Source organism: Austrofundulus limnaeus, unplaced genomic scaffold (assembly GCF_001266775.1).
Source record: "Austrofundulus limnaeus strain Quisiro unplaced genomic scaffold, Austrofundulus_limnaeus-1.0 Scaffold1784, whole genome shotgun sequence".
NCBI classification, from domain to species: domain Eukaryota; kingdom Metazoa; phylum Chordata; class Actinopteri; order Cyprinodontiformes; family Rivulidae; genus Austrofundulus; species Austrofundulus limnaeus.
In genome coordinates, this window is record NW_013954186.1 from 10,968 (window position 1) to 35,035 (window position 24,068).

A 24,068-nucleotide genomic window follows, 5' to 3' on the forward strand; every position below is an offset into this window, starting at 1 on the left:
AACCTGCATGAATGAGTCAGAGCAAGGCTTTGGGCATGTTTTTTTTTATGAGAGTATAACATTATAACAAGATATAAAACTCAAAAAAGTTGATTTTACATGATATTGCCCCTTTAAAATCTGTTTTTCTCCTGGCAAGTTAAAGCATGTAGCAAATAATTACACATTAACTCGTATCACTGGATAGTTTTAGATGCATTTTGTGGGATTATTGCTAGATTTTTACATTGCGATGAACAAAAAAAGCATTTTTTTGGTTCCCCTAATTTGGCGACGCTGTTTTAAACAATAACATTCAAACCGTTCAGTTGGTCCGCAATCGTAAATCTTCGAAATGTTCTCCTTTCATCACGCCAACCTAAATATTAGTATCTGTGGCTTCCGCCGGATTCAACCCGAACAAATGAGTGAACCACATCGTTTACCACGTGCCTAACAGGAGCAGATGAAATGGAACTCATGTAATTCCCCCCACGATCATTCAGATGCAGTCTGTCACCACCCGGACACAGATGCTAACCGAGTGGATGCAAGGCCACGCACAAGCTCGAAAGACTCAGACATACCAGACACCCAGAGCTCTGCAAACATGTGTTCTTGTCAACCACACACTCATCTTTAGGGCATACGGCGATGACATACGTGCCTTAACTTTCAGGGACGTGCAACGCCACCGTTTTCAAGGCCCCAGTGTGTCCGAGTCAGTAATAATGACCAACAGCTGGGCACGCATAGCTGCCTATGGTGGGCTCATAAATAAGCATGTTTAGTTATATAAAGACTGCARGTTCAGACATGCTTTCTGAGAATGTTTTGCTGGAAAGCCAAGGCCAGTTTACAGGGCAAAGGTGCTGTCCAATGGTTTATTGATGATTTCATACCAACATGCAACATTTCTCATGGGTCACGGGCTCCAGCTCTATCACATACTTATTTTGAGGTTTGTTTTGTCATCTCTTCAGTTGGATTTTATTGGTAGAGTAATTAAAACCATCAGTATGGGATAAGATAACTGTCAGAATTATTGTATGTGCAAGAGTCTAAATTTGTACATGTAAGTCTATAAACGTACATAAATTTGTTACAACTTTGCCACATTACAAGTACAAATCAAATGTACAAGTGCAAATCAAATTTACAAGTACGAATCAAATTTACAAGTATGAATCAAATTTACAAGTATGAATCAAATTTACAAGTACGCATCAAATTTACAAGTACGAATCAAATTTACAAGTACAATTCTTTTATCTGTCAAAATAACAGACATTATGCATGGAACACCGAAAAGATAGAGTTTAACTTACAGTTGTTTAGGGGTTTGATGGTGGACTTTAGTCCCCCTGCTGGCCAGGTCAGAGCACTGCCGTTAAGTGTTTTTGAACTTGCATTATTTTTTCCATTATGCAGTCGATTTTATGAATGCATCAGTTTTCCTTTTTGGTTGTTCATCATAAATCCACTATCTACTTTATTGTTGTACTACATGACATGAATGACAAACTGAAAAGCCTCCAAATGTTTTTCCCTTCAGCAAATTGTTGTTTATAAAGAGTTTGTCTGGTCCCAAATGAGGCAGTGGTCATGTCCCCCTAGTGGTCTGGCTTAGTTACTGTTTGCAATCTATGTTTTCGGTGTTCCATGCATAATGTCTGTTATTTTGACAGGTAAAAGAATTGTACTTGTAAATTTGATTTGTACTTGTAATGTGGCAAAGTTATAACTTTTTTACTTGTATTTGTAACTTAAAAACTTGAATTCTCACATAAGAATTGTTCTTGTAAATTTGATTCATACTTGTAAATTTGATCCGTACTTGTAAATTTGATTCATACTTGTAAATTTGATTCATACTTGTACATTTGATTTGTACTTGTAAATTTGATTCGTACTAGTGACGTGGCAAAACTGTAACAAATTTATGTACGTTTATAGACTTACATGTACAAATTTAGACTCTTACACATACAATAATTCTGACAGTTATCTTGTTCCATACATCGGTTCTACAAATTAACCCCACGTGATTTTTTTTGTGTTTGTGTTTAAACAGTGTCACGGTGGCATTAATGGAGGGGAAATGGCTATTTTTGCCTCCAGAGCCGGCCCAAGTCCTTGCTGGCATCCAGCCTGCTTTGTGTGCGCCACGTGTCAAGAGCTCCTGGTGGATCTCATCTATTTCTGTCAAAATGGCAAAATCTTCTGCGGAAGACACCACGCGGAGCTCCTCAAACCACGGTGCTCCTCTTGTGACGAGGTAAGTGGCGCGATAGGAGCACTTGCCATGTTTTAAAAATCACTCTGAATTAATAAGATGCCAATTTTTTAAATAGATTATCCTCGCAGACGAGTGCACAGAGGCAGAGGGTCGTCACTGGCACATGAAGCACTTTGCCTGTTTTGAGTGTGGGACAATGCTGGGGGGGCAGCGATACATCATGAAAAATGGACGGCCCTATTGCTGTGGGTGCTTTGAGTCCCTGTACGCGGAGTACTGCGAGGCTTGTGGCGAAAACATTGGTAAACCATGTTTCTGATTCTTCAATATTTTATCCTGGAACACCAAGGTTACACTGTTTTTTTCTTTTTGTGACTCGTTCCTTTAGGTGTTGACCATGCCCAGATGACCTATGAAGGCGTACACTGGCACGCCACAGACCAGTGCTTTTGTTGTGCTCAGTGTAAGACATCCTTGCTGGGTTGTCCATTCTTGCCCAAACAAGGCCGCATCTATTGCTCAAAGGCCTGCAGCCAGGGGGAGGACATGCATGCTTCAGACTCGTCAGATTCCGCGTTCCAATCTGCTCGCTCGCGTGAGTCACGACGCAGCGTTCGTATGGGGAAGAGCAGCCGACCAGCTGAACAGTGGAGACAGTCGCAGCTGTTTAATCCTCCCGCCGCCGTCCCATGCTACGAGCAAAGATTCGAGAACAATGAGGGCAGCAGAGATGCAGAAGGCGACATTGACGTTGTTGGACGTAAACTGAGCCATATGGGCCTAGAGGAGGAGAGGTTCTGGAAGGAGCGGGAGGAGCAGGATGCTGGTGGAGATGAGGATCCAGAGGAGTGGGCCCAGCATGACGACTATATGACTCAGTTGCTGCTCAAGTTTGGTGACAGTGGGATGCTACACCAACTTCAGCAGCCATCCCTTAAATCACCCAGCCTTACTAGTGACACGAACAGGCTAATAAGTGTGTCTGATCCCTGGCTAAAGCCCGATTCCACAGTTATGGGGATTAGCACCTCCTCTCCCACCCCTGCCAGTCCAACACAGAGTCAGATTTCCAGTCAGTCCCGGGCCAACAGCCTTAGCCCTCGACTGATGGATAATAAGCACCTGCCAGAAATGTACTGGGCTCAGTCACAAGACGGCCTTGGAGATTCCGCCTATGGGAGCCACCCTGGTCCTGCCAGTGCCAGAAAGATCCAGGAGCTGGAGCTGGATCAAGATCAGGACCAGCCTGAAGCAGGAAAACAAGTCTTCTGGTCAGACACAAGACAGTGGTATGAGGACTCTCTTGAATGTATTGCCGATGAGCTGAGGAAGGTTGAGAAGGGTGTTGGAGACTCCATGGATTCCTTGGCCCTCTCAAATATCACTGGTAAGGATTATGCTGAGAGCAATGACTTAGTTGTACTTTATTTTAAAGTCAAAAGAACAGTGAAAACAACCTTCTTGTTTGTCTCCCTCAGGTGCTTCAATAGATGGAGACAACAAGGACAGACCTACGGTCTACACTCTTCATGTCATGCAGGATTCCTCCTTGACTGTCGACTGCGAAAAGATGAGCAACATGGGAACGTTTAATTCATCTCATCTTCACCACAGTGCCAACTCACTCAATCTCAGCTTAGAAAAGAGAGGCCAGGAGGTAGAGAATGAGACTGGAATGAGGGGAGGCACTCCAGGAGGACTTCTCTCATTGTCTCCTCATTCAGACGGACTCCCTCCATCTTTTGTTCAACCTCCAGCTCTGAGGAGGAGCAAGTCGCAATCCAGGCCGCCTCAGGTGGTTAAGTTCTCAGAAGACACCGTGGACAATGGATATAATGATAATTTTGATGTCAGTATTACAAAGCACCCCATGASTGAGAGACCACAGAGGAGGGGGTACTGCCCAGATGAGCTGAGAAGAGAAAGAAGCCGCTCAACAAGCCAACATGGGCACAGAAGGGAAAACCACCACCGGCAGGGCCGGCGCCATCGTAGCCGCAAAACCCGTTCAGACAACGCCCTACACATGGTGCCTATGGAGAGAGCGCAGAGACCYTTTGAGCCCAGGCAGCAGGATCTAGGAAACCCTTCTTGTGGTGCTATGCACCTCCAGCATCCCTCACACAACTTGCCTTTGGCTTACTCCCAAATCCGGTCCGATTATATGTTTCGGAACACTGCTAAAAATGACCCAAGAGTTGAACATTTAATGGGTCTTTACAGAGATGAGGAGGACTTGTGCTCTACTTGCTCTTCTTCATCATCAGACTCAGAGGAGGAAGGCTATTTTTTAGGCCAACCAATCCCTCAGCCTCGAGCTGTTGGGCGCTACTATGCAGAGGACTACCCAACAAGAGTCACAGCCCTCACTTCCCTAAGCCATCGTGGATCACAGACTGGTCGCCGAAAGAGCCACAACTCCAAAAATTGTATAATTTCTTAACAAAACATATTTAAGTTTTAATGTGTTTGACACAAAGCAATAAAAACTGGTTTAAGAAAAACAAACCACRTATTAAAACAGATTTTTTTTTCAAAACATTTGCAACAAAGTTTGAAAACTTCCTTTTACATGTATAAAAACTGGTCTAGATGTTCGGTTTTACTAAAGTTCAGCACAAATAGGATGAGGAAGAGTTGGAATTGAGTTCCTAGACAGGTATTTAGAAAAAGGAAGGAACTTTAAACACATTTTTCTGTTTTTTAAGTGTTTTGTTTTCAACTGAACCTTTTACAATAGTATATTTGTGCATGAAAATAGTCATGCTATTGTACAGATCAGTGATCATTCAAGTAGAAAATAGAAACTAACCAAATTATTTAATGCATAACCGTACGAAAACTGTACATAAGTTAAAATTTGAATACTTGTATTTTTATATCCATGATTCAAAGACATGTTTGAAGTGTATGATTACAAAAAAWTGTTTCTACTAAATGAACTTTGTTTATACTTTATGGAAACAAGTCAAAGGTCCCACTTCTTTTACAGTTAAGTGCCATAAACTTTTAAAACCATGTTTCCTGCAACAGGTTCCACATTACTCACAATCTGTGCTCAAAACTGGTGGCAACACACCTTTGTTTGCACCTGTTCACTACCATGGATGTGACAATATATGCTTTTGATGTAGCTACAAATGCTTGTAATAAATATTTTCTTTAAAATGTTAATGGGTTGTCTTTTTTTAGGTTTCTCATTTTAACACACTGCATTTCAAAGTATCAGTATATTAGTGTTACTGTTTAGGATGAAGGAAAATAAATAMAAAATATAATGAGCAGGAACATAGTGTCATTACAAGATGTGCTCTCCATTAAAAAAAAAGTCCAAGTCTCRGCAAATTTGTGTCCAGTCCTAGACAAGGTCAGTCTGATCTTGTTCAATTCTTGATGATCACTTCCTTGACCCAGTCCATATGGAAAGGTGGAACTAAAGATTTCCATTTTAACAGAATCACCTTCTTGGCCYACAAAGTTAAAAAATGCCATCAAGTCTTTGAGCCACAATACTGGGGAGAGCAGAAAAATCCTTAAATGAGCAACAAAGTTTCGAACGTGGAAAAAAAAAAGGCTCTTAGGTTTTCAATCTTGCCCATCCAGTGAAGGCATTCTGCAAAGATGGGAGAAACATGATTCCCAATTAATGGTGCTTTAACAGAAAATACTTGTAAATCAAAGCAGCATCTAAATTCGGTCCATATTTTTAGATAGGAGCCCACGATAACGTTGTTAAAGGACATGGGGTGGGCAAGAGGAGAGTATAAAAGAGCTTCAGTGTTGCTGAACAGGCTAGGTTGGCCTCGTTAACTAGTGGTTAGGTGACTAAGCTAAGTCATTTAAGTTTTTATATTGGCTGCCTGGTAATAAAACAACATATTCTGCAAAGCCATTCCACCATTGGGTCTTTGTAAGACCTGAAGCCACATTCTTTGTCTTCTTGTTCCAAATTAACTCTAGGTTAAGACTGTCTACCCTTTTTTTAGAAGAAGAGAGGAATAGAAATTGGTAAACACTGAAAAAATATAAGAATCATGGTAAAATATTCATTTTAACAGTTAATTTTAGCGGCAATAGAAAGATTAATGAATGGATGGGAGAACACTTTCTAAACACAGGACTAATACCGTGGAAAGGGATAGCTCTATGAAAGATTTTTGCAACACCTCTTGAATTGCCAATAAAGGAAGAGGCGTGAACCTGATCAATCCACCCTCGTTTTAACTCAACATCCTTATCCCATGGGTGAGTCTCCTGCAGATAAATTATGTGGCCGTCCAGATGTTTTAATGTCTTAACCTTACTGCACTTTATGGGGTCATTTAAGCGTAAGCCTCCTCATGAAGGCTTYTGATCAGTTTGTAGATGTGCATGGCTCATAACTTTGTAGTGAGCAAAACGCTCACAGGCCCAAATCTTCCCATTTCTTCCTCAATGTCGGTCATGATGAGGGAAGATGATTTCTCAAACATGAACCGCTTTTAATTGCACAACAGCAGCAACTCCACWGAAAACTATACGGTTAGCACTCTGTGCACTCTCTGCAACCACTGCTACAATCAACATATAATTTTAATTTTTGCAGCACCAACTTGTACATAGGTATACTAGTCATACACTAAATAGCAGAAAAACAACAAAAACTAAATGTGTGATAATGCTTGAAAACAATCAATCATATAATAAATACCTTCAACTCAATTTCACTGCTAAACAAAAAACAAGATTTTTATTTTAATTTAAAACAGAAAAAAAACAATCATCAATATTTCTTAGAAAACTTGAAGGTAAAAATAGTCCATTCAAAAATAACACTGTTCTATCTTGTAACAAAAGTACTTCTGGTTGCTGTAATGTGTGCCAAGTATAAAAGAAAAGGTTAAAAAAAAAAAGTCACTGACACATTTAGTTTTCCACTAACATTTTACTGTTATTTGGATCACTGTCCCTACAATTTCAAAATTTTTACTAAATGTTAAAATTAAATGATTAAAAAAATGTTTGTAAATATTAAATCATAAATCTAAAATTAAAAAAATCTATATGTAAAAGRTGAAGTTTATATTTAAGTATTTTGGAAAGGAATGCAGCCTTTGCTTTTGTTCCTCGGCTCATGTTAGGATAACAAGATGATGTCATCATCCTGCGACAAACATCGACACTAACCCCCGCTAACGCTGCTAAAGATGGTATTTAAAATCTAAACTCAAACTGCATTCACTGAAAACAATACGGGTGGTCCCTGTGGTCCAGCAGTTGGAAGTGCAGCTCAGACACCAGTCCCAACTGCAAGTTAGAGATGTTGTACTGAAGCTTTAGCTGCATTGGAGCGCCAGGAGTTGCTAGTGTCTCACGATGATGACATCCCAACATAGCAAAGGCTGCATTCCATTCCAAAATACTTAACTTTTACATTTAGATTTAGCATTTAATATGTACATATTTTTAATCATTTAGATTTAACATTTAGTAAAAATGAGCAAAATATACAAATAGTGAGCTAAATAACAGTAAAATTTTAGTGGAAAAAATTTAAACACAACAAATAAGCAAAAAAAAACAACAAAAACAAACAAAAAAAACAATCACTAAGACATTTTTCATTACTTAGCTCTTTTTCTATTTTATTTTACACTTGGCACCCCATAGCTGTACTGTACAGTGTATGTACCACCGATACACATTACTGGATAGGACATGGCCTATTGGTTCTATTGTGTACTTCCATGTAAAGGTCGCTGCCATTACGATGTGTTGATTGTGGGTGTAAGAATGCTATGTTCATCCTACAGATCCCAGCATTTCTCTGTCATTTTGAGCCTTTTAAAGCAAGTTTTTAGATATAGTGATTGTGCAAGATACACACAATATCTAACGATCTATGAATGTTTTTACTGGCCAATGCTAATAAAAATATACATTTAAAGTAGCAATTTATAGGGTTGACCTGACCCATATTTTTTCATATTTTGCACATTGATTGTGACACACTTTATTAATTAGTTAGTCTGGTACAGTCACCCAGTTAAAATAGTAATTTATCAGGTATATATTTTACATAGGAATACTGTTTTCAAATTGTAATAGTAAATACCAGTGACAATTAAAATGGTTCAGATGTGGTAAGTTCTGMGCATGTGTGGGGTTTCTGGTGCCAATTTCATTCAGCTGGGTTGGATTAATTTAATAAAGAGATGCAGAATTAAAGACAATTAAAGGGTAATATTTCAGACTCAATAGTTGTGTGCTGCATGAGACTGGACACTTATTTTAGTTAATTATTTGGATTTTTATTTATTTATTTTATAACCAAACCCCTTTCCACCCCATTGGAGACCAGGAGGTCCCTCACATTTACCAAGCCTATTACAACTGTATGTGTCTGTAGAATAACCATACTGTTTAACATTTTAATTATTGGTTCATATTTTATTGTATTCTTTTAGTTGTATATTAAATTATTGTAAAAAATACTTTGACATATGATGCCCGTTTGTTAATTCACAGAAGTCTATATACACACTCTATTCCAGGAGAGCACTTTATCTGTAAACTACATAACACTGTGTTGGAATAAAATGTTTTAATTTAGCATATTGAGGTTAAATGGCTTATTACATATTAATTGTATTGTATCATAGCAGCTGTTAAGTTTGAGCTGTGAAAAAACACTACTGGATTATTTTGCATGTACCAGTACATCCTACTTTTGAAACACTGATAACTGTTTATTGATTGTGTTTAAATTTGGTGGATAGTTTACAAGAGTCTACCTGCAGCCGTCATTGCTGACCTTAAATGATTACTTTACTACAGCTTAGTACAAGAAATGCTTCTCATTGTGCTTTTATCTGTGAATTTTGTTATGTGCCACAATTTATAGCAAAACATTTAGTTCCTAGTGTGTCAACTGTCTTTATCTTGGGCTCTGAACACGTAAGCATTTGGTCCATGTTGATCAACATATGGCAATGGCGGCACCTCTGTTTGTCTCAAACCATGTCAAGCCCAATCCAGTAYCATACATTTAGTCCGGTGGTCCAAAATCTAATCCATCAGGCTCAGACACATTGTAGTGGATTGGGTTTACGCTACTTTACACAAAAGATTTTCATTAAAACAAAAAAACAAAAACATTTCTTTGTTTTTTTACAACCCATTAAAAGGGCCAGATGGTTTTGACTTTTGAGTAAAAAAATAAATAAATAAAGTCAGTCAAGCACGGTCACCTCACAGTGTGTCCTCGGCATTTTTGAGCCTTAAGAGTATCTTTGTCCGTAAGTGACCTAATGTTATGTTGTTGTAAAATTGTTTGGATAAGATCCAGAACAGAGTTTGCCAGGTCAGATATCCAAAATGTTTCTGTATTAGCTGTAGCTTAGCTTTGTGTGTTAGCTGCCTACTAGCTATAAATCTAAGCTAATGCTACTAACTGAGAAGGCCAATAACTTTTCTGTCTGTGTGAACAGAAATAAGTTAAAACTAACTTTTCTTTTTAAATTTCCTTGTGTTTATTTTCCAGTTTTACATGAGTCTTGTAAAAATAAAAAAAAAAAAGTGTATTTTTTTTTTTTTTTTAGACAGAGCAGCTTCAGAAAGATGAGCTGCTGCTCACGCCCGTCTTTGAGAGTTTGGGAGTTGTTTTGGACGTGGAGGGAGCGGCTAAGTCACAAACAGATTGTTCCGTCTGCAGGACCGCCTCGTCCAGCTCGTTGATGAAGTTTTTCAGGTCCTCCAAGCAGCGCTCGCGGATCTCCCCGAGGTTTTCCCGGAGCGGCACCTGCAGCTGTTTCTCCAAGTTCGGATCTTTGGCCACAAGCATCTTCACCACCATTCCAAACGTTTCACAGTCCTGACGATAAATCTGGAGGTGGACAGGAGAGTCAATTTAGTTTCATCCATCTAACCAGTAGTTGAGGAGATTTATCTTGTAAGCAGATTTTCTGCAAAAAATGTAGTTCTGAATGCTGAATGAATTACTTGCAATTTGATAAAGAATRTGAAATTGATTTGTTAAAGCTAAAAAAAAGGCAGGATAGTAGCCAAAATGGGCAAAACTCCAGTTAGTAAGTAAGTAAGTAACTTAGTTAGTAAGTTACAAGGAATAGTAATAAAGAAAATAATTGGTAAGATGAAAAGAAAAAAAACGTAGACTCAATGRTGACTCAGCATTCACAACAAAAAAAGGCAGTGGGCAATGAATCAAAAAAGGTAAAACAACAAAACAAAAAAAATATATAGGAGGGCAAGTTTATGGTCACAAACACTCTCAGGAAACCAACTTGCACCCATTTCTTCAGTTGTAGACTTTAGTGAAAAGGGTCGAAAGCTTTGAGAGAAAAGCTTTTAATTTGGGGGTGATGAAGTGCTTCCTTCCTGCTCTACCTGTCGCCTGGGTGTAAACACTCCACAACACCGCGACCGAACCGATCACTCTGGTGTGAACACACGCACTGTGCAGCGTCAAACAACAAACGCCGCTTCTCTCACTTTTAATAAGGGCACTTTATACGGGCCGGGGCAGGCCGGGGAACAATAAAACCACATCTAATTAGTGGCTTAAAGGCTTCCGCCTGGTGTCAGGGGGACAATGAGAGGGAAAAAGGGGTGCAGCAATCTTGTTTGGGAGTTGCCATTTCACACAGAACCTTCAAAGTCYCTTTCACACAGTTGCAAAAGGAGAATCTAGTGAGGAATGGAATCATTTGGAGACAGCTGAATCACAAACGCACTTATTCAATAAGCCCACTAATACTGCTGATTATTACACCAAATCTGCGCCGTAGGCTCATAAACACATCCAGGGACGAGGGCTGTGCGCTGATCTGTGTTCAGGCACGTCTCTGTACACCTGGTGTGTAAAATTATGTCACGCAAACCGAGACTTTCAGTCATTTACTGGATCTCATCGGTTGTAGATGCTGCAGYATGCTCCAGCTCATATTTATGGATTCTCACCATGTTCTCAGACAGCAGATCTGTTAGGAAACATTTTGCATTTTATTCTAAGTTAATGGATTTAGCAACCAAAAAAAAAAACAACAGTCAAATCTTAACAAGCAAAATGTTTCTTAAAAGACTTAGTACACGCCCAAATACTGTTCATACATGCTGCAAATTGATAATAGTGGCTTTAACGAGGTGCCTGATTCAGCAGCTGCTGTTTGGTTGAGATAAGGAATAAATAAGTAAAAGCACTAAGTAAGTTTATTTGTAATCAATATTTAAATGAATTTCTTAAATTGTGTCAGGAAGCATCCAATCAGTATAAAAACAACTTCTCTGATTAAAAGAGAATTTATTTCTCTACAACAAAAATGTCCATCCTGTATTCAAACACACTTCCTGAAATCAGGGAGGAAAGGACACACTCTTCATCAGAACAGACTGTTGTTTAGCCCTTACTTTATTTAGGCGTTTTAAGCAGTGTGTCYAATTTATTTTATCCACTGGTGGAAGATTAGTGTATGTTGGACTGTGCCTGGCTTCGGATAATAAAAAGCAACACAGCAAAGATAAAGAGAATCTGGGGCTCAGTCCAATTCGGTTTTCTTTGGATGTAAAAAATAGACAAACTTCAATGGCTGTCCTGTGGCCAAATATATTTATATTCCTCAACTAATAATAAACTCTTTCAAAGCCTGGGCAATCAAGAGGGAAAAAAAAGCCTTTTACAGCCTGAATGCTTTGTCACTCATGGAACCACTAGAATGCTGAATCCTATTTTTTCCTTTTGCACTTTGTGACCTGTGAGAAAGAAATTAAAACGTTGTGGAAGGATGTTCATTTGAGCAGGTTCTGTGTTTCAATCCATAAATCTTTTTTACGTAAAAAAAAATGCTGAACAGAAAGTTGAAACCATTACAAACGGAAGAGAAAACCTGAAGAGAAAGTCTAAAACTTTATACTCAATTTTAAACCGGTGCTCTCTGATCGTAGCTTAGTCGCCTTCAAAGATACTACTTTAAGACACAAATAAGATGCTTTTTCAAAAGCTCCATTAAAAAACAACTTCGAAATGAAACATTAATGATTTTAATACAGAAACTCTTGAAGAGGAACACGTGGAGAAAAGAGTGGAGCCATAAAATGGGAGAGAAGCTCCAGCGTTGCACTGGAACGCAGGTTCAGTGGTGCCGCTCGCTGCCTGCTCCAGGGCACACTTGGCTCGGGTTTAATGGTTTTGAGGAAACCAGCTGTGGCGCTCACTGGTGCAGGAATGATCTTCGTTAGAAAACCGTTCACAGCTCTAAACATTCAGCCCCCGGGGTGCCTCGAGCTCAGTTAAGCGGTCTCAGTTTATAGCAGGTATAATCCAGATTCATGTCCAAGCTGTGCTTGATTACAGACTTTGTTAAAAAGTTCCTAGGCTTCTTGAGTAAAGCTCAGTCTAATAAGCGATGTGTGAGTCAGAGAACTCAATGCCACCTCTTATAAAAACAGGAACATACGGTAAATAAATGGAGCGTGCATTTATAGAAAGGTTTTGAAGTTTAATTGCTATTGAGGATCGTAAAGGTTGAATTTTCCAGATTTTGAGCAACTTCTGTCAAGGTCCGTCATTTTTTAATGTTTATTCCTTTTTGGATGTTTATTTTCTGCATTTTTGTTCTGTCCACCAATGTACCTCTGACATCAGTTCAGTTCATCCTGCCATGCCCACCTACACCTGTTTCCAATTCCCATTACTCTCAGCTGCAGCTCATCCTTCGTTAGGCTAGTCTTTTTAGTCCCTGGCTGTGTCCTCCAAAAGGCCGACTTTGTCGACCGCTTAAGTTACATCCCTGCGCCGGAGGCTGTCCAAATTCGAAGAATCCTRCGATACGGCCGACAAAAGCGTCCTCCTTTTTCCTCCGATTTGTAGCACGAGTCAGATGGATCCTTCTCTACCCACTGTTTCCCATAATGCATTGTGGGCCGACCGGAGATTTTTTTTTCTGCTCGTAATGGTGGACGCATCGAGTTAGAGTACCTGCCTCAGCCTTTATTTCCTGAAAGTATCCTTTAGTTTTCATTTCAAGCTCCTTTTTTCAGCCTGCATTCTTAGGTCCAACAAACTGTTTTAAGACTGTTTCGTCTCATTTTCTATTACAGTTTAAAAAGGAGTACAGTTATCTTTTTTCTTCTTGCTGTCAGTAAACACAAACACCATTACCTTTTCAATCTCTTGCGCTTTAGCGGCGATGGACAAGGCTCGTCTCTCTTCAAAGTCCTCTGTGAGCTTTTTGAACTCTTCGACAACGGGAGCCAAAATTGGTTCCTCTTTCTCTTCTGGAGGATTGATTTCCTCCTATGAAAGAGAAGGGAGGAAGAAGAGAATCAAGGCTTTAAGAACACAGTAGAATGAAAAGACCATGAAGGTTGTTTTGCATGCTGTAAGAAAGATTTGGAAAAAAAAAACAAGCTTATACAACAGATGCTAAAAAATGAACAAGATGTGATTCAGTAACTTGTAGCCCTGCTTCAATAGGATGATGTGACCCACTTTTACTAACAACATACACAAGTGACATTGACAAGGCAAAGACATTCATACTATATTTGATTTAAATTGGTCTACATTTTCACACATGCAATCCAGCTGAGTACAGGAAGTCCAACAAAACAAGCAGAAATGAGCTTTCTACTGAAGAAACYTGAAAAGTCCAGCCTTAAGAAGCATTACCTACACAAAGAGAGGAAATGAGGCCAGCCTGGATCACTGCTCAATTTATATTACCCATTTCCTGATACTATTAGAGTCTGACGGCCGAAGTGCAGAACTGCCCGACCATGACTGATGTCCACTCATACATTAACTGGAAACGGCCACGGAATAAGTCATATTCCTAGATGTCTGAGTAAAGATATATCAGGCGATGGAACATCTGAAATAATAAGACATAACTTCTAAAGAATCACCCAATTACTCCATCCAAACGATCCCTGAAGCTATGCTAGGATGAAGTCCTACATTTAGAACATGCGTATGAAAGACKGAGTTTGTAAAAATAAATAAATAAATAAAGTCCATGTCTGAGGCTTTCAGTTCAACTGGTTGGGAACAAAACTCAAAATGTTCTAATTCAAAGCTCAGCAGACGTTTTTGCTCAAAACTGGAATGCCATTCATCTCAGGGGTATGTGTAATCAATTACCACTGCACTGCTAAGAGAGAATACAGGTTTATACCAAAGTGGTTTTAATCATGTTCTTATTGGGGGGGGGGGGGGCTGTTTGGCCTGAAAACAGAAAACAGGGACTTGACCGAAGTTTCATATTTTCCATGTTCTAGTAAATGTTATATTCTTTAATGATGTTTTTTTTAAACAGACAAATGAAACACCAGTCGGTCCAAGCAATAATAATGCCTGAGAAGACGTGTATGAGAACATGGAGCAAACTYAAACCACTGTGTTCATAGTGTCAGGAAGGTTTTTGTACAAAGCTGAAACCTTCAGGTGACCTTACTGCCTCTGCAATAACACCACCCTGGCTCACTTCCAGACGCAGAGCTCCTCTATAGGTACCCCCCACCCCCACCTCCCGGTCTCTTCGGTGTGGCTCCAGAAAGCCTACATGAGTGTTTTGTTGAACCTCCACAGCAGGTGGTGACTCGGGCCGTTAAAACAAGCTTCACTGAGGGCAGAGGACGGGCCTTTCATCTCGACTGAGGTTATGGGTTTGTGCCCCGAGAACAGAACGCAACAATGCACTGCAGGCTGGATCAAGCACAGCGATGCAAGCACGTGTGTGGATGTGTTCACCCCAAAAGGGTGGGGCATTAGCCAAAAACTTGGGTACAGGGCAATAGTTAAAAAATAAATAAAAAAAGAACCAAAATATTTTTTAAAGATGTATCCTGATTACTAATGTTTAAAACAAAACCATTCCACAGAGCCACAAGATGTAGTTTTATGGTCCTTTTGATCAAAGTGGATTAACTCCTGTCTTATAAAAATGTTAAGTYTTGAATGTTACTCTGTCCTGTGTCAGTGACTTAGTTTTTCCTAAGACACAAAGTGTCCACTAAAAAAGCAGTGGTGTGTTTAAGGTCTGACTAGCAACAAACCAAGGTTATAATAGTTTTGGATTTTTCATTATAGTTTAGTTTTATTTTATTGTGAGTTTTTTTCTTTTAATTCAGTTAGTTTTTACAGTGGATTTGCTTTTTATTAGTTATTGCGTTTTTAATGCTTAGCTTAATTTAGTTTTTATTTATTTTTATTAACTAATACTTACTTTTTTCTTGTTTTTTTGCTAATGCATCCTCAAGCTTGTGACGTTCCTGTGAGTTAACTAACCAACAGCTATTTGGTCACTAGTTAAAGCGTCCATTATAGCAACACCTTCCTAAAATAATTGCGTAACTCAATTTTGCCAACTAAAGACTTGGCCAATTATTTTAGGACAATGACAATAGTTGTTTCCAACTTGGTGTTACCTGTTGCTTGTTTTTCATGGCAGCTACTGAGAGAAGGTAGCGTGTCAAGATACTCACAGTTAGCCATCTTTTGTGAGCTTGATTTATGCAGTTTTTCCCTTGAGAAGTATTCCACCTATTTTATCACCCGTTTCCACTACAAGACACTTGCTTTTATTTTTCTTAGTCATATTCAAAGAAATCCCAAAGTGGACTTGTGTAATACACTTTATTACAGTTTTTATTTATTTTAGTTAACTAAAATGTTTTTTCAATTTAAGTTTTCGTTATTTAGTTAGTTTTAGTTAACTATAATAACCCTGCAACAAACCTGTAAACATTTCTACAGACGAAAAATCAGACCTAAATTGCACAAACTGCAATCAGTTTTTGGATTATTGCCATGAATAAAAAAAATAAATACAAAAAAATCTCATTGATGTTTTAGCTAAAAGGCTCTCAAAGTTTTAATTTTAACTACATTATAATAATTTGTTAAAACAATGAACATCAAGGATTATCATGTTTAGTCTCAGGCAATGTCCTGGTTAAATAAGTTCAACTAAATAAATGCAGGCAAGTTAAAAAAAAGGCTTTGATATATTCATAAAATGCCACAAAACGAAAATGCCAAAACTAGAATGAAAACGAGCCATAAAAGAAATATTTAGCAGCTTTGCCATTCATTTTAATTAAAGCATTCAACTTTTTATTGAATCAGCACTTAATGAACACTCAAGTTATTAACATGCAAATCTTTCAGACTGCTTCCATTTATCCTACAAGGCTCAAATAAATAAACATATTCTGACTTTAGTGCTTCCTGAGTGTGACATTGCGCATCAGTTTCTAAAAATTCATAAGACCCATGACCTGCAGCATCTAGCAGACACTCAGTCACCCAACACAGACATATTCATCTGCAAAAGGAGACGATTGTTCATTGTAAACAGCGTAAACACATCTCAGTGAGCTCCGCGGGGACTTCTGCTGGCTTTGCAGTTAAGATCATGTGATAAAGTTATGACTCGGGCTACTGATTTAACCCGTCGCTTCAGGGTGGCCACTGCCACACACGCACAACTCCTAATCACATCGAACTCTATTTACACGTCTCTGCACAGCTGAAGATGGATGATATCAGCAAAACAAACTACTATTTACAACTCAGGAGAAATACACATTCGAAGTGAAAAAAAAACTTTTTTTTAAAACTTTGTCAACATTTGAGCCATTTTCCTCGATCGCTGCAAGTTCTTGAGACCGAAGTTTGTTTACGCCACGAGTAAACAAAGTGCCGGCCTGATGGCTTTTAAGCTGTGTGAGTGCTACTTTAAAACCCATTAACATGCTCCAGAGGGAGTAAATGCCTAAAGGAAGGATGGGATTTAAGATGTTCCAGATGCACCCTGCTGTCCGGTGACAGAGGCAAGAGTCCTGCGTGACCAATAAATAGGAAAATGAACCATTAATTGACTTGTGTTGATTAGTTGTGGCTGGTCAACTGGGTTGGCTGCAGAATTCATAGTTGTGTAAATGTGTCCAGAAGATATTTTAGTTCTCAAAGACACATCAAGACCTAAAGAGGCAGTACAGGTTTGTGATTTGTTTTTCCATGAACTCACCCTGTTTGATGCTGCACTTTGTGGGGAACCTTCTCTTGACAAGCCGGGAATTTTGTCTATAGTTTCCAGAAAACATGGGAGAAAGAGACGAAACCATTGATGCGATGACATTTTAAATGAAGAAAACAAGATTTGATTTAGAAAAAAATAAAAAAATAAACTGGAGAAAGGAAAACATTAAAAAAGGAATAAAAAAAAGGGAAAACAGTTAAAGATAGAAATTTAGTGGTAAGTGATTTGCAGAATAAGTATTAACAATGTGATTAACTCTTGGAAATAAAAACAAAGTACATTTGGATCTACACAAGTATCAAATTTTAAAGCATGTATGAATAACATCTACTCTATAGATGCGCTTTGCTTTTTAATCCTCAACCAGTTTTCTTCATGGTCTTTGAGTCTACACACAGGCAAGAACTCTTAAACAAACGTTAAACGCCACACGCTCCAAAACGAAACAAAAACACTCCAGAGTGTAAGCTTTGGCTTCAGGAATATTCATCAGACACACTATACCCTTCCCCTGCACTTCCACGCACGAGCCGGTGGCATCTTTATGAGGCCTGACAAAGTGGGAGACGGGACGAGGGGCAGGACTTCCTGCAGGACACATTAGAAACGCTTTCCATCCACTCGGGTTACCGTGACCGAGAACAGGTCGAGTTTAACGACCGTAAGCCTTGAATAGATCTGAAACAAACCTTCAGTGTGTCACCTCAGTCAGCTTTTATGGATTTGTACTAAAAAGAAAAAACACGCTGAGCGTAATTTCTGTAGCACGACTACATATTACATTAAAATATAACAGCAGGAGCAGTGCTTAAACTGTCCACTATTAGAAATGTATTTGATAAAATAATAAGTTCATTATGAAAAATGTAATTTGACATGATCGGATATGGTTAGTTCAGTTTTACGAGATCAGAAAAAATAAATAAATAAAAGCACATGTAGCTGTGGACCACTTTTTTCTCKCAATACTTTTGAATATGTATGAAGTTAAAAGAGATTGTAGCTACTAAACATAAAATCATTCAATAATTACTTTACAACTACAATTAACTTGATCAMTTGTTTTGGACTGAAAAGTTACTTCATGTCCAGCAGGAAGATCAAATCTTAAGCAGTTTGTCACATTAAGTTTGGGAAATCTAACTTCCATCTCTCATAGTCACTGCCCAAAACTAAAGACATTAGTAGCTAAGCATTGAGGCAGGTAAATCATGCAAGTCTTAACTGTTAAAAAAAATCTAGAGCTTTTATCTTGTGTGAAAATGAACAATGAACTCAGCTCTTATTTTGAAGGGGAAAGCTCAAGATGAAATGGAAATGTCTAGGAGAGATAAATAAGAACAGCAGAAGTCTGAAGGTTGAAGGCAACAAAACATGCAGGAAGCAAGGAGATACTTTAGCACCTATACTSTATGTATTCCACCCTCAAGCTAGAAAACTAAAAATATTACAAAATCTAAAATGTTCCTTCATTTATAAAATGCCATGACTGATTAGAAAACACTAATGAACCTTCCCTACAGGAAGTAGAAATGGCTCATGAGTAGGGGTGTAACAAGATCCTGCACGACTAAAATCTTAGATTTCTCAACGATCTGAAAGCTGTCTTGCAAAACAAAAAAGTGTCATGAATTATGAAATTATTACTGAAAATGTCCCGATCACTTTGAACTGTTTGTTTAGGCAGTTTAAACAAACATGGGTGCTAGGACCTGCACAGTTAGAACAGAGTTTCACTCTAATGTCCTCTTCAGTTCTTAGCCTTCATAGTTGTTAAAGATAAATGCCTGTTAAAGCACATCACATCAGTTCTGAAAAACACTTAAATATGAGCAATAATTGGTCAAAATATAAATGAAAAGTTTTAATTTGACCCTTTTTAAGTGAGTTTGACTCCGTTCTCAGGTCTGAAGAGATTCAAGGAAGAGGAGGCAGGATAATTTTCTTAAAATATTGATAAAAAGTCACTGTTATGCAAGTTACACCCCTACTTATAAGAATACAAGAAAGTCCCCACTTGGTTCTACTTTAGACAACAAGAGGATTAATGAAACATTTTACTTGAGGCCTGGGTGAAAAAGAAAAACAAGTGCCAAAAACCTCACTTCAGTTAATTTAGGTTGTTTTAGGTTTTCTGCATGCCCAATCTTGAATTTTGTTCAGTTCAATTGATCTCGTCCCTTTAGCTTACATCCTTCTCGAGACAACACTTCCTAACACGTTTCTGACACGACAAGGTTGTAAGTCAGGGCTTCACCCACGTCCAAGCTTGCTCATATGGCTTAATGTACAGACCCAAAGTGTCATGTCCGCTTTGCTGAGTGAAGAGCGCCCCCCAGAGGTGCTCAGAAGCACCCGTGTGACCTTCTGGACCGTCCACGCCTGAAAAGCCAATCAGCCAGATCATCAGTCAAGGACATACAGTGGTGGGAAATAATCAACACACACTTTTGTGGCTGGACTGTTAAGTTATGTTAATTTGTTTCTGCTATATGAGTTTGAAATGACTGATTAGTGTTGATTTTAAAAACAAAAATGCATGTTTGTTACATTTTACATGTTATATTGTCCTTTTAATAATGTAACAATTAACCTGCACGCTGTAATGTTAGATAAATTACAGTAAGTACTGATTAGTGTGTTAGCGTTATGCTCCAACTATAAATAGCTTAAACTATTTATAGTTTTTTTTTATTTTATTTTTACAGCTTCATGCTTCACAGAAAGAGAAGCCAAGCTGTCTACATACTCTTGCCTTGCTGTGCGGGAAAAGGCAGGCTCTTGGCTCGGTCTGGTGAGTATCCTCTGCTGCTCACGCTGGAGCCGGAGCGACTGTGGGGGGAGCGGGCCACCTCTCGGCGCACGGGGGAACGCTCTCTGATGGGAGGAAACAGGGCCACCTTTCTTCTGTAGGGGTCTCTCTCCTCCCTGGGAATAAAAGAAGATAAAAGCAAGCATGAGAAAATAAGGGATTCAATTGGTCCAAAACATAGAGTTGTGTGGACAGAAATTTTGTTGGTTGGCTCTAACATAACACAATGTCGCCCTCTAGTGTTTAACCCATTCTTCATTCTGGTTGCAGCATTACTTGTCGGCAACAAACATCTAATATTTAAACAATTAAGACGTTTATGTGCTTCGAGCATACATTTCCTCGTACCCTCTGTCCAGGTTCCGGATGGCTTGCACCAACGTGTCCTCCCCGCTCTCCGGCAGCGATCTGGGTGCTGGATACATGCCCTGGCTACGCACACTATGAGGAGGTGGTGCGCGGGCACTGAGGGGGGATAACAGGACAAATAAACATCAATATTCAGAGAGACCATCATCACTTGGTTACGCTCTCAAAATATGAACGGTTTGTTTTTCTTGGAATCAAGAGGTTTCGCAAACCGCTCTGCCTGTTTACAAAACTTGTCACGTTGACTTTTAGCCGTTGTGAGATGTTATTTCCTAAAACTGCCAACAGACTGATGTGCCTCCTTTCCATTTCTCAATGCTGATAACAAAAACTAATCTAAATTTTACTGCAATAATAAATCGTGTTGTGCCATTTAATCTCAACGTATAACTGTTATTTAATAAACTACTTTATGAAAAGCTGAATTTGGGCTGCAAAAAAAAAACAACAACGGCAGGCTTGGTATGTTGACCTAACAATATGCACCACACTAAGGCATCTTGTCTTGCTTTACTATACCGAGATCATTTCGGACAGGTTAGCATCATGTTATCAGCTATAACCAGTAGCCTAAAGTGAGTAAATTTGAAGTTTAAGTACAGACTTTTATTTATTATATATTATAAGTTAGTGGTTTCCAAATTTTTCCATTTTTGAATCATAAAATAAAAGTTGCAAAGACTCATGACCCTGAGTTTATTGTTAAAATTGATATTTTTAAGTGATAGCACAGGTAAGGAACTTGATAAACAAAAAGACATTTACCCAAATTCTATTTGCCGTCCTGGGTGTGGTTCTTCTCTGGGTACTCTGTAAGGATAATCCTCCTTCAAAACAAGAAGTGCACAATATGAGTTAGCATGCACGACTTTAAAAGAGAATTACACATCAGTTGACCTAAAAGCCATTTTCTAAACCTTTCACTACAAGAAATCTATCAAGGAATTACACTGCTGCACYTTACCTTTTTTCACCATCTTAAGAATAAAAAAAACTTTGATGAGCTTTTTTTTTTTAATTATGAGCCACCTGCCATATGATTTTATTTTGAATATTTGCCAAACCCTGCATATAACAGCATTTGGATGCTGGATCGTTTAAGACCAGCGCCAAAAAGAACTTGGTTCACTAGAAAAAAAGGGCATTTTGTAGCACACAAAGGGGAGGGGTTGTGAAAATGTACAAAAGCATAAAGCATCTTGTGATTTAAAACATGCAGTAAAAAATGGTGCCTTCATAGGTCAACGAAGACTCTATTTTCTGTCTGAATACACCAAATTGCAGCAACAGACCATCATTTTAGAAGGTTTTCCAAGTGCTTGGACAAAATTCAGTATTTGCTTTGAATTAAATGTCGCCTCACTCAAATTAAGTCATTCATCTGTCTTGGCTTTTATGGATAATTGTTACATTAATTAATTCACAGAAGGCTGGTGTTATTGACATTTTGCCAGTTGACGTAACGCTTAAATATTTAGAACCTTTCATTCTCAATATCCAACTTTTATAATTTTGGATTAGACTTAAAATAATATTTGTCAGTACTACGTTTTTTAAGTTTAAAACTGTTGATGGATTTTGTATTAATTTAACCAAATTTGGGAGCTTTGAAGACAAGACTTTCATTACATCTTTGATTTTACATTTACTTAGTTACATGCACTGATGAAGTTACATGCACTGATGAAGTTACATGCACTGATGAAGTTACATGCACTGATGATTGCATTAGTTTGGCTTCCTTAAGTGGTCTGTTTAACTTTTTATTCTTCACGGCTAGCTTTCTGATTAAATTAAAATACAACACAGTAGGGTTGGGCAATATTTGCAAAAAAATTAACCACGATTAAWTGTGGTATTTAGCCGATAACGATTAATTTGACGATTAATCCCCTGGAGTCCCTGGACACTCTTACGTCATAGTCACATGACCAATTTAGTGGGAAAGATTTGCTCTTCATAAAAATCTGTTCCAAATTGTGCCAGAATTACAGACTTCAGGCTGTATGTCAAATTTAAAATTGTGTTGATAGATAAATAAATACAGAACTTTATTTTTAATATTCGTCATATTTGAAGTGGAGAGGAACATCGAGCGGACTTAACCGGAGTAATCCCCAGTCAGTCTGCCTGGTGGCATTAATCGTATCAATCATCAAGTGCCAAAAAGTAATCGATTAATGTTTTTCTGACGATTAATTGCACACGATACGATTATGCCCAACCCTACAACACAGTAATTATTGAAATAACTTTCACGTGCTTACCCTTCGTGCGGGTGGGATGGCTCTGCGTTCAGGAAAATGAAGGCCTTCACCTTGGTAGCCCCTCTGCTCTTCGTGGTAACCTCGTGGGCCACCTCCGTTTGGGTAAAAACGGGGACCGCCTTCATATTCGTACCCGCCGCCACGACCATAGTCTTCATCTGGCCTGCTAAAGGGGCCTCTCCTCTCTGCACCTCCTGACACCCGTGGGTATGGACCCTGCGCAGAAGAGTGGTATTTCTGATTCGATTTAGATTTAAAAATATTTACACATGGGCTGATGGAAAAAGATTAAATTTCAGCTACTTGTGTGTTTAATTTGCTAAAACAAAAAGGAGAAAGAACGAAGGAGCAGCAGCTAGGATAATCTGTTGACACCACTCACCGGTCGCTCGGGTATAAAGCGTTCATCATACATCTCTCGTATACTTTTCTCRCTCCTGTATGTCACTAGAAAGAGAAAAGAGGGAAAACAATGAGCTACAAATGGATTTTTGAATAATAAAACAGCTACACAAAACAGACCGCTTTGATTGTTATCTGTTCAGTTAGGAGAAAAGACAAATGGCTTCAATGAATCGGTTGCTGGGTGTCACATCTACACTGATTTTGCCAAACTACCTTTAGAAATCAAAACTGCCCAATGTTAGGCTCGTGTAATAATAAAAACAAATCTAATTTGTTATTTTGTCTCTGTGAGAATGCCAAATGAAAGTAATTACTTACTAGTGTAAATGCCTTTGTGAAAACAAGATCTTCCAAAAAAACCTAGAAAGATAATTTCTTTAGTGTTAATACAATATTTAATACAATATTCACGGAGAAAGCATTAAACAGTACATGTCATTCTGTGTGTGAGTGGGTGGGGAGTGGTCACGCTTTAATTAAACGCACAAAAAACCACGATATTTAAATGAAATACAGCAATTCTTGAACCGGCTAAACTTCTGCAATTAATGCACGAATGCTCCGGATTTTTTAAGCGTTGACCATATTATTGATTACTGTACATCGTAATACCACGACTTTCTTCCTATGGCAACAAAGTCTACAAAACAATACCTACAGTGGCTGGAAAGCTAATTAGCTAACCAACGTTTCTGTTTGACAAAAATATTATAACCAAACCTCACGTTACATTTGACGTGAAGGGCGGGCTTTCTAGTCGTAAGTGCAACAGATATCTAGAACATTTTTTTATAGACATTTTTAGTTTTAAATGGATAAAAGCGAGCCAAGTTGCAAACATTTTTTTTTTCCATTCAGAATGAAAAAGCAACCAAATCTCACCGTTTTAGTTAGCTTAGCCTTCTAGCTCCGGTACGCTTCTTCTTCTTCTTCTTCTTCTTCTTCTTCTTCTTCTTCTT

At 38.5% G+C, this 24,068-nt stretch overlaps 2 protein-coding genes across 6 annotated transcripts; one reads left to right on the plus strand and one right to left on the minus strand.

Annotated features, from left to right (window-relative positions):
- The first annotated feature begins 2,025 nt into the window (after positions 1–2,025).
- Positions 2,026–5,392, plus strand: LOC106536351 (prickle-like protein 1). Its single transcript, XM_014033604.1, has 4 exons — positions 2,026–2,257; positions 2,334–2,520; positions 2,607–3,605; positions 3,697–5,392. The coding sequence occupies exons 1-4, from the start codon at positions 2,081–2,083 to the stop codon at positions 4,659–4,661; spliced, it is 2,328 nt and encodes a 775-aa protein (XP_013889058.1). The 5' UTR covers positions 2,026–2,080; the 3' UTR covers positions 4,662–5,392.
- A 4,365-nt stretch (positions 5,393–9,757) lies between these two features.
- Positions 9,758–24,068, minus strand: pphln1 (periphilin 1). Of its 5 annotated transcripts, none has more exons than XM_014033608.1 (11): positions 23,992–24,068; positions 23,428–23,469; positions 23,087–23,151; positions 22,705–22,920; positions 21,203–21,264; positions 20,417–20,533; positions 20,006–20,184; positions 19,552–19,638; positions 17,245–17,300; positions 13,374–13,508; positions 9,758–10,082 (listed from the first exon to the last, which is right to left on the minus strand). In XM_014033608.1, coding segments are annotated over exons 2-11 (1,191 nt in total). In that variant the 5' UTR covers positions 23,429–23,469; positions 23,992–24,068; the 3' UTR covers positions 9,758–9,809. The 5 variants fall into 5 exon arrangements, with proteins under 5 accessions (XP_013889062.1, XP_013889061.1, XP_013889059.1 ...); XM_014033607.1 differs by having other exon boundaries at positions 20,012–20,184; positions 20,405–20,533; XM_014033605.1 differs by having other exon boundaries at positions 20,405–20,533.